A 10,868-nucleotide genomic window follows, 5' to 3' on the forward strand; every position below is an offset into this window, starting at 1 on the left:
AGGAAAAATTCCTCCTGAATTCATCTATTGGAGCTGGAGGTCTCAGGATCCAGGTGGTGAAGGACCCAGGTGGGAGAAAAGAAAAGAGGACGAGTGGCTCTTCCAAACGGAGAGGGGGCTTTATTATCCCGGCCACGAGGAAGCTGCAGTGCCCAGCCCTCACCCCGAGCCGTGCCGAGGTCTGTGTCACCCAGAAGTCCCCTTGGCAGCTCACCTGGACGCCCCCAGGCCGGGCATCTCCCCTCCCCAACAGCTGTCACAGGTGGTGACAGAGGAAGGCAAGGAGCAGCTTTGGGATGCTGGCACACAGCGCACGCCCTTCTCTGCCGGTCCCAGTGCCACATCTGTCCCACAGCCTGGAGATACCTGCTCAGGGGGCCCGCTGCCATCGGGAGATGTGCTCCTGGGCTGCATGGGAAGCATGTCAGGGTACTCCTGCATGCTGTGCACATGGGGGACCCGAGGGCTGTGGCCACGCGCTCACCGAACTGGCAGATGTAGCGGTTTCGGGTCTTGCAGCGTTGGTCGTTCCAGTTGAAAGCAGCTGCTGCCTGCATCTCCACACAGTTCCCAAATCTGTGTGGGAGAGGAGGGGGACAGGGGCAGTGCCATAGAGGTCATCACATCTCCCGTGGGAGCTGGGCACCTACCCCTGGTTGTCTGGCTGCCCAAAAGCAAAGCTGGTGAAGGCAGAAGGATCTCCTGTGTCCCAGCGGAACGAAGCCTTGGATGTCTTGTAGGTGAGACCTGGAGAGCCAGAGGGGTGAGGTGTCCATTAGTGGGGTGGGATGTGCATCAGAAGGGTTGGATATTCATCACGGGGGGTGGGATGTCCACCGGGAGGTTGAGATGACCATGACTGGGATGTTCGTTAGAGAGATGGGATGTCCTCTAGGGCAGTGTAATTTCCATTCAGGGTGTGGGATGTCCACCAGCACCCTGACACCGCACCACCCCTCAGCAGCACACAGGACTCACCAATCCAGAAGTTACAGGTGTCAAAGTCGTTGTCCATCACCCTGTTGCTGCTCTCCAGGTGGCTGAGGTAGAAGGCCAGGATATCCTGCACCTTCTGGTTCCTGATCTGAGCCAGCATGGCCCCTTTCTCCTAGAGGGAAGCCAAGGAGTCAGCAAGCAGCTCAAATCTCTCCTCTGCTCTCCAGCTGAAACCCCTGGACTCAGCTATGGGGTTTCAGGTGTTCTGGGAGGGCCCAGCTCACCTGGCACTTGGCTTTGGCCCCATAGTACGTGTCAGCCTCGGGGGAAACGGTGAAGCAGTCACCGTCGATCCTCACATCGCAGGCATGGAAAGGGAATGGGACCCTGGCTGTGGGCACAGGGGGGCACAGGTGGGTGCTGGGGCAAAGGGACCCCCCAGCAGGCACAGCCCCCACTCACTGCCGCACTCAGCACCGCCATAGCCAGCATCACAGAGGCAGGAGCACTCCTCCTGCCGGAACTTCCCGTGGAGGCACCGCACGCTGCACCGCACTGCCAAAGAAGCAGGGAATTAGGCTGTGCAGGGCAGCCAGCCCTGAAGCCGTGCCCCTTCCCACAGCACCACACTGAGCAGCCCAGCCGTGCACATGCACCATGCACAAAGCAGGCAAATGCAGGTGCTGCACTGACCATGCACACACTGACCAATATTGCTCACAAATGCACAGCACCAGCCACGCACATGCGTGCACTGCAGTGACCAATCTCACGTAGCACCAACTCTGCTTGTGCATGCACAGCGGCAACCACTCATGGGCATGCACTGCACTGACTTTGCACATGCATGGGCTGCACCAAGCATGCGTGCACTGCATTGAGCTTGCACATGGATGCTCCACACCGTGCATGGATGGACAGCATCGATCATGCACAGACGTGCATCACTCACTCCTATGCACTGCACTCACCCCACACACACAGTGATCTGGTTTGTGTGGCCACTCAGGCCCTGCGCTGCCTGCATCCAGCTTGTTCTTTGTCCTCCGTGGGCACTGTGGGCACCGCTCACCTTGGCAGAAGCGCCCGGTGTAGCCGGGGGCACAGGCACACTGGCAGCTGCTGACATTGAGGTGTGCACCGTTCCTGCAGCTCATGCGACATGGGTTCCTGGGGACCTCTGGGCAAACACATGGAGGGGCACGTGGCCATCAGGGGGCTGCAGGGCTGGGCCGAGGGGTTGAGGGTTGCAGGGACTTACCGCAGAGCCCACCGCCGTGGTCCCAGGACTTGAAGCAGCCTGAGAGGCCGGCGGTGCACAGTGAGCACCAGGGCCCATGCTGGTAGGGGGCGATGGGGGCTCCGGCCAGTTCCCAGTTCCCCCTGCCCAGGGAGGGAGATGGGAGGCACCCCCAGCTCAGTGCCCGCAGTGGGGTGGGCACGCCTACTCAGCATAAGCCCCGCCCCTTCTGGGGAATAGACCCCGCCCTTTCGGCTGAGCCCCACCCACCCGGTGGAGCCACGCCCACTCGTGACACGAACCCACGCCCATTGGCCGAACCCACGCGCTCATAGCACAAAGCCACGCCCACTCATCGCAACCCCCCGCCCACTCGGCACAAAGCCACGGCCATTGGCTGAGCCCCGCCCACTCGTAGACAAAGCCACGCCCCCTCCAGTCGGCCACGCCCCCTTACCCAGGTGAGTAGGCGCAGGCAAAGGCCTGGCTGCGGCCCCGGCTCCCGGCACACAGCTGCCTGCCGCAGCCCAGCCGCCGTGCAGTGGCCCACACCAGCTATGGGACAGCACACCATCACCCTCTGCCACCTCCTGCCCCCCACCTGCTCCCCCCGGTCCCCATCCCACCTGGGTGTAATGGCGGCAGGTGGCATTACCAGCACAGCGTGCCGCTCCATAGTCGTAGCGTCGGCCCTCGGCGAACCAGCGCTCCAGCAGCTCGATGAAGCCCCCGGCACCCACCGGCAGCAAGGCCTCGCTCCAGCCAAGCTGTGAGGCTGGCAGAGGAGCGGGGCCCTCCAGGCAGCCTGCCACCCGCGCTACCGCCAGCTGTGCCAGCTCCTCGCTCCACTCCTGCTGGGACACCGGGCTGGGGGCACTGGTGGGCAACGGGAGATCGTGGAGGCACCCAGGGGATGCCTGAGGACTCCAGGAATTGAGTGGGGGCCACCAAGGGATGTTGGGTGACCAGGAGATGTTTGGGAACATCTGTAGTCCCCCACCAGGGACTACTATAATAGATGAGCAGGGAATGTTGGGTGACCACCAGAGTCATTGGCAGATGACTGGGGACCACTCGGATGTACCTGGAGACCAGGGGATGACTGGGGATCACAAGGAGATGATTGAGAACCACCAGGAGATGTTTGGGGACCGTCAGGACACGGTTGACCACCAGGAGACCACGAGAAGATGATTTGGGACAACTGAGAGTTGACTGAGGACCACTAGGACATGACTGAGCAGTAGAGGATGAGTGGGGACTACCAGGGAATGACTGGGGACCACAAGGAGATGATTGGGGACCACCAGGAAGAACATTGGGCAATCATCAGGAGATAACTGTGGACCACTAGGACGTCTGACCATCAGGGGGACAAATGGGGACCACAAAAAGATGACTGGGGACAATTGAAAGTTGTCTGGGGACCACAAGGACAGGACTAGTGGTCATCCTGGTCTAGTGGTTGGTGACCCTGCCCGTGGAAGGGGGTTGAAACTAGGTGATCTTTGAGGTCCTTTTCAACCCAGGCCATTCTATGGTGCTATGGTTCTATGGTTCTGTGGTTCTATGGTGCTATGGTTCTATGGTTCTATGGTTCTGTGGTTCTGTGGTTCTATGGCTCTGTGGTTCTATGGTTCTATGGTTCTATGGTTCTGTAGTTCTGTGGTTCTATGGTTCTGTGGTTCTATGGTTCTGTGGTTCTATGGTTCTGTGGTTCTATGGTGCTATGGTTCTGTGGTTCTGTGGTTCTATGGTTCTGTGGTTCTATGGTTCTATGGTTCTGTGGTTCTATGGTTCTGTGGTTCTATGGTTCTATGGTTCTGTGGTTCTATGGTTCTATGGTTCTATGGTTCTGTGGTTCTATGGTTCTATGGTTCTGTGGTTCTGTGGTTCTATGGTTCTATGGTTCTGTGGTTCTATGGTTCTATGGTTCTGTGGTTCTGTGGTTCTATGGTTCTATGGTTCTATGGTTCTATGGTTCTGTGGTTCTATGGTTCTGTGGTTCTGTGGTTCTATGGCTCTGTGGTTCTATGGCTCTGTGGTTCTATGGTTCTGTGGTTCTATGGTTCTATGGTTCTGTGGTTCTATGGTTCTATGGTTCTATGGTTCTGTGGTTCTATGGTTCTATGGTTCTATGGTTCTGTGGTTCTATGGTTCTATGGTTCTATGGTTCTGTAGTTCTGTGGTTCTATGGTTCTGTGGTTCTGTGGTTCTATGGTTCTGTGGTTCTATGGCTCTGTGGTTCTGTGGTTCTATGGTTCTGTGGTTCTGTGGTTCTGTGGTTCTGTGGTTCTATGGTTCTATGGTTCTGTGGTGCTATGGTTCTGTGGTTCTATGGTTCTGTGGTTCTGTGGTTCTGTGGTTCTATGGTTCTATGGTTCTGTGGTGCTATGGTGCTATGGTTCTATGGTTCTGTGGTGCTATGGTGCTATGGTTCTGTGGTTCTGTGGTTCTGTGGTTCTATGGTTCTATGGTTCTATGATTGACCACCAGAGAACTAAGGGGAAGCACCAAGAGATGGCTGAGGACCACCATGGAGGATGTTGGGAAACCATCAGGAGATGGAAACAGCTGGGATGTGCCTGGGGACCAACAGCGAATGGTTGGGGACCACGAGGAGATGGTTGGGGAATGCAGGGTAACCATCAGGAGATGACTGTGGACCACCAGGGAATGTCGGGCAACCGAAAGATGATTGAGGACAACCAGGAGATGACTGGTGACCATCAACAGATATAGGGTAAGCATTGGGACCTCAGAGAATCAGTCCTTGGTGCATGCTGGGTCTGGCAGAGGCAGGGCTGGGGCACTCACCAACTTCTGCATGTTGGCCGCAGGCGGATGCACTTTGCTCCTCAGCTTGTTGTGCAGCGAGAGTACCAGGAATGTCTCCTTCTCACTGAGAGCTGCAGAGGGCAAGGGGCAGCTGGGGATGGGGCCGAACGGGTTGCCGGTCCCATGCGGCAGCCTGGGTTATGGGAAGGCACCCGGGTCTCCATGGAGACCAGAGGGGAGTGAAGGAAGCACAGGAGCACAAAGGGGACAGGGGCTGGGGGGTAGCAGAGACTGCCAGGAATGCACCCGATCCTCGGGTGGGGGGGGGGAGGGGGGGTCCGGCACAGCACTGCCTTCATCGTGCTGCACTTGTCACCAGCCCAGAGCCCAGCCCCAGCCCCACATCCCCAGCCCCAGCCCCACATCCCTATCTCCAGCCCCACAACCTCATCACCACCCCAGCCCCCTGCCTGTTTAGGTACGGGACATCCACCCCATCCCTTTGGGAACAACGCTCAGGGCTCCCAAGCTGCTTTTTGCCCCGATGTGAGCAGAAAGCCCCCCCCCCACCCCCTCTTTCCATTACCTCGGGGTCCTGGAGCCAGTGGGGACAGCTTCTCCGACTCACCCACCCTCCAGGCCAGGCAGGCCAGCAGCACCAGCAGCAGGCCAGCCAGACCCCTGCTGTCCTCCATGCTCACCAACGGGAGGACTGGGGAGGGAAGGGAGGATTTGGGGAGGGACGAGCCAGTCCTGCGTGCCTGCGTGTCTGCTTCCAAGATTTGATCCTATTCAGGACTTCAGACAGGCGCTGCTGGTCAGCTTGAACAAAAGGTTGACGGGTGAGTAATAGCTCTGTCAAAACAGTCCCAGGCGCTGGAGACAGCTCGGGGGGCCCCTCGGTCCCAGCCCCGCTACTGCAATGGGGTTGGGATCGCAGACACTGGGCATCGCCCCGCTGCCTGTTTTCCTCCTGCTCCATGAATTAAACATGCTGGGGAGGTAATGCACACTGCTGGGGAGGGAGCTGTGGGCACAAGGCCAAATTCCCGCTCCAGTGAGCTGGGCAACGCGGATATGGGGTGGGCGACGGTGGGAGGGATGCTCGGGGTTGGGCAGGGGGCCCAGAACCCCCTCTGTTTGAGTGCTCTGTCCCAGCTCGGGGGTCCCTTGGCACAGGGCAATGTGTGAGTCCCAAAACGAAAGATTAGTGTAGCCCGTGGGTTTCCTGCAGAGCCTCCAGCATCCCCACCAGCTGTGCCCTTTGGGATGAGGAGGGATCTGAGCCCCCCCTGCAGCCCAGCCCACGTCTCTTCTGTATGCCTTCCTGCAATGAGGGGCAACGCTGGAGCCTCCCATGCAAGGCAGTCCGGGATCCTCCCTCACCCTAACCCTAACCCTAACACTATCCCTGACCCTAATGTTATCCCTCATCCTAACACTGATGCTGATCCTGAGTCTAACCTGACCCCAGGCTGCAATGCAGCCCAGTTATCCCCCATCCAGTGCAGACCCCAAAGCCACCTCTGGTCCCGGGAGCCCTCCCCATGCTTGGAAGATGCTCCGGATCAGCCCCATACACACACCCAGTGTGCCACGTGCACTGAGCACTGGTGAGGCTGTGAGCACGGTGACAGCCACCGCCTGGTCCCGGCCATCCCATGTGAGCAGCAGCATGCCGCAGCCGCAGGGAAAGCCAGCATCTGCTGCCCGTGTGACAGAAAAGGCCCCAAACCTTCTGATCTGTGGAGAGGGAAGGGAGAGGCCAGTGCTGGTGCCAAGGGGAAACTTTCCTATGGCTTGGGCAGGGGAAAAAACAACAAACACTCAGGCATGCAGGCACACACAGAGAATAAATCCGGTGAGCGGAGGAGCAGGCTGCGAGCGAGTGACTGAAGGAGGTTGAGCAGGGCTGGGAGTTTGGGGAACATCCCGGAGCCCCCAAAATCCAGCAGGTCTGTGGGTAAGGGTGGCTGTGGGGTGATGCCACACGGTGGTCACAGTGCCATGTCACTGCATGGAGGGCTGTGGGACAGTGCTGGGGGTCTCTGGGTGATGTGGCTGCAAGAGCTCAGGGTGAGGAAGGGAACACCACCTTGATTCTGCTCTGATGGGGCTGTGGTGTGGGGCAGGATGGAATATTGCTGTCTCCTCCTTGCAGCCGGCCGTGCCGCGATGCTCATCCCACTGCCAGGCTGGGTGGCCCTGTGCATCCTGCAGCTAGCCCTCGGCAGAACCCAGGTAAGGACCCTGCTCCCGAGGTGGGCATATTAGGGCTGCCCATGGACAAAAGGTGGTCTGGGGGCTTTTCCGTATCAGGGAGGGTGCTGGAGCCACCTGGAGGGCTTCAGGCACCACAGGTGCTGATATAGGAGCAGGCAGAGGGGCTGAAGTTGGCACAGATGCAGAAGCAAAGGCAGACCCTGCAGTGGGATACAGAGGATGAGCCCAGAGCAGCCCAGCTGTCCCCAGCTGGCATGGGAGGGGACACAGCCCAGCCCAGCAGGTGATGGGGAGGGCCCTGTGTTCCTCCAGGAGTGCCTGAGCCACCAGCAGATGCTCAGCACCGTGCGGCAGATGCAGAAGCTGCTGTCGGCACAGGAGGCTGCCCACCTCCAGGGCACGCGCAGCCTCAAGAAGCAGCTCTCAGTGCTGCACAGCCGCATCCAGAGGCTCGCTGGCAAACGTAACGGTAACGCTCGGCATCCCCATCACACCAGCTCCAACCCAGGGATAGGGCTGGGCTCCTGTCCTCAGCCGTGTCCATCTGTCCATCCGCAGACACCTGTCCGCAGCTGGCGGTGCCCTTGAACGGGCGGAAGCTGGGCCGCAGCACACGGGTGGGCCACGACGTTCACTTCATCTGCAATGCTGGATTTCAGCTGGTGGGCTCGGAGTCGCGCACCTGCCGGAGGGACCGCACCTGGAGTGGCACCCAGCCCTTCTGCAGAAGTGAAGTGCTGTGGGCTTGGGGTCGTGGGATTGCACAGGGAGTGATCTTGCATCCCCTGCAGCAGGACTGCATCTCAGCAGGGCTGGGAGAGGCAGGAATTGGCTTTCCCTGCCCCTGGTCTCATGGTATTTATGAGCTCTTTCTCTGCAGGTATTGATGAGTGTTCCAGCAACCCGTGTGCCAACGGTGGAATCTGCGTGGATGGCAACCAGAGCTACACGTGCCTGTGCCCACGGGGCTGGTCAGGAGCCGGTTGCCAGAGCCCTGTCTATGCCTGTAGGTGCCCTCAAAGCCATCCCCAGCTCAGCAGAGGCTCAGATTTGAGCTGGGGTGCCTTATGCATCCCTGGAGCGGAGGAGGATGGAATGCTTGCAGGGCCACGCTGCGACCATCTCATCCTTCCCCACTGGTGACACCACATCCTTCCTGCAGACTGGGTGACGCTGAGCAACTCGTCCTTCAGCCGTCAGCCCCGCTGTGCTGAGGGCCGCCCAGGCTCACGGCACTGCAGCTGTGATGCCGGCTTCCAGATGCGGGCAGGAGGTGTTTGCCAAGGTACAAAGTGTGAGGAAGGATGAGGTGTGATAGGATGGGGCGCCTCAGCCTCCATCCATCCCCGCCCACAGATGTGGACGAGTGCCAGCTTTTCCAGCCTAACCCCCAGACCCGGATCTGCCTCCACGACTGCCTCAACCTCCCCGGCTCCTACCGCTGCCTCTGCCCACCGGGGTACGTGCTCCATGCCGACCGCAACACCTGCGAGGGTAAGAGGAGGGATGCCGAGCACCTACATGGCCGAGAGGATGGACAGCCCCACTCACCCCCTTTTTGCCACGGCAGATGTGGATGAGTGCACTGGCAGCCGGCACAACTGCACCCACGGTGAGCTCTGCATCAACACCTTTGGGGGCCACCGCTGCGTGCGCCCCAAGTGCCCCCCACCACGCCACAACACCAGCTATGTCAAGACCTCCAGCTTGTGAGTATCGGGACATCATCTCAGGGAGGGGACGGGCCCTACCTGTGCTATACCACAGCATCCGAGGGCAGCAAGGAGAGTGCTGGCAGCAAATTGTCACACGTAGCGTGCTTGGCGTGCTGCAGGATGCCCCTTGCCAAAGGGTTTAGGATGCTGGTGGCTGTGGGAGCGGGTGGAAGCACCCAAATACAAGGGAGCTTTATGCAGGCGCTGCACAGTGCTCAGGGCTGCAGCCAGAGCAAAGCACCTCTATCCAGGAGCCATGCTCCAGGCCGGCTTTGCTAGAGCTTTAATCAAATGTCAACAGTACTGATGCCCAGGACCTGGGGGGGAACGACGCCATTTCCCCTCCTCTGTACATTTATGTGGTGCCTTTGGCTACAATTCAACATGCAACTCCCCCCCCCCCCTCCAGTGCTGCTTGTGAGACTGAACTGCTTTGTGCACCGCTGGCTCGTTCCTCCTGTCCTGGCACAGCTCTTGCAGCAACCCAAGCAGAGCAGCATCCCAGCTCTGAGCTGCAGATCTGCATCCAGATCCCGCACCCAGCCCAGGGACACCTCTCCAAGCCTGGGCATGCCTGGGCCCTTCTTGGGCTGCTCCATCACAGAACATGAGGCTGGAGATGCAGAGCGTGGTTGGTGGTCTCCATAAGCTTGTTTGCAAGCAGGCAGTCTGTTCCCCAAGAGCCAAGTAACACAGTGGATCCAGGAGAACCTCATGAGGTTCAACAAAGCTATGTGCAAGGTCTTGTACCTGGGTTGTGGCAACCTTCGCTATCGGTACAAGCCAGAGGTCAAGAGGACAGAGCATAGGGGTACTGGTGGGTGGCAGTTGTACATGAGGCAGCAATGTACAACCCTCACAGCCCTGAACTGCATCCAAAGCAGCACAGCCAGCAGGGCAGGGAGGGGATCTGCCCCTCTGCTCTGTGCTAAGCTGTCCAGAGAGGCGGTGGTGTCCCATCTCTGCAGACTGCCAAGGTTAGGCTGCATGGGGCTCTGAGCACTGATGGAGTTGTGGGTGTCCCTGCTCATTGCAAGGAGTGGGACTAGATGGCCTTTAAGGTCCTTTCCAACTCAAACAATTCTATGATTCTATGAGTTCTGGTTTCCCTTGTCTCCTGGCAGCCAGTGTGAGAGGAACCCCTGCCCCACAGACAGCCGAGCATGCCGCCTCGCCGCCACCTCCATCTCCTTCCACTACCTGCCACTCCAGGCCAACCGCACCGTGCCCCGCGTCCTCTTCAAGATGTCCACCACCCGCTTTGTGGGTGACAGCCTGCGCTTCACCATCATAGGTGGCCGGGGCCAGGGCGTCTTTGCCGTGCGGCGCTCCGACCGGCAGACGGGAGAGCTGGTGCTCAGCAGCCCAGTGGTGGGGCCAGCCACACTGGAGGTGGAGCTGGAGATGAGTGAGTTCTCCCGCAAAGTGCTGCTGGGCAAGCACATCTTCAAGGTCACGGCCTTTGTGTCCCAGTATGAGTTCTGAGATGCGGCTCTGCTGGAGGCAGATGTGGCTCTATCCTGGAGAGTGATGGAGTGGGATCAGCGTGGTGATCTCAGCCCTCATACCATTAGAGGACTCCCGTTCTTGGAATTGGCCTCAGTGGGTCCTTCCAACTCGGGAGGTGCTATGATATCCTAGGATTCCTCCTGCTCGCTCATGGCTGTTAGAGCATAGCAGAAGAACCCCTGCTCATTGCTGATGCTGCCTGGAGGATTACAGCAGGAGGGGACCCGTCTGTGCCAGCCTGCTGTGCCTCCTCATGCCTCGTACTCATCCAATAAAGGAAAACTGCCTGTAAGGAGGGTGTCTTTGCTCCGTGACAAACATCTTTTGCAGGACCTGGCTAACACTCAGCCCCATGGGCAGGCTGCAGGAACACCAGAAGCGCAGAGAGAGCAGCGGGGCTCACAGCTAGGCCGGTGCCAGCGGCTTTCTGTCCCCTGAACCCACCAACACAGGGCAGGCCACGGGGA

General features: G+C 59.1%; 2 protein-coding genes across 2 annotated transcripts; one reads left to right on the forward strand and one right to left on the reverse strand.

The window, feature by feature from the left end:
* Positions 1-318: 318 nt before the first annotated feature.
* LOC125699501 (C-type lectin domain family 18 member A-like) lies at positions 319-3,410 on the reverse strand. The gene is given in 11 exon segments (XM_048959085.1): positions 319-408; positions 485-576; positions 651-747; positions 979-1,108; positions 1,221-1,327; positions 1,399-1,491; positions 2,009-2,116; positions 2,198-2,319; positions 2,634-2,731; positions 2,803-3,183; positions 3,186-3,410. Coding segments are annotated over 11 exon segments (1,491 nt in total). The 3' UTR covers positions 319-370.
* A 1,467-nt stretch (positions 3,411-4,877) lies between these two features.
* On the forward strand, positions 4,878-10,837 carry LOC125699502 (fibulin-7-like). The gene is made up of 9 exons (XM_048959087.1): positions 4,878-4,919; positions 7,116-7,195; positions 7,490-7,646; positions 7,736-7,906; positions 8,058-8,183; positions 8,340-8,462; positions 8,534-8,671; positions 8,748-8,886; positions 10,017-10,837. Exons 2-9 carry the CDS (start codon positions 7,130-7,132, stop codon positions 10,375-10,377), a joined length of 1,281 nt encoding a protein of 426 aa, XP_048815044.1. The 5' UTR covers positions 4,878-4,919; positions 7,116-7,129; the 3' UTR covers positions 10,378-10,837.
* The last annotated feature ends 31 nt before the right edge of the window (positions 10,838-10,868 follow it).

This window comes from Lagopus muta, chromosome 12 (genome assembly GCF_023343835.1).
Source record: "Lagopus muta isolate bLagMut1 chromosome 12, bLagMut1 primary, whole genome shotgun sequence".
NCBI classification, from domain to species: domain Eukaryota; kingdom Metazoa; phylum Chordata; class Aves; order Galliformes; family Phasianidae; genus Lagopus; species Lagopus muta.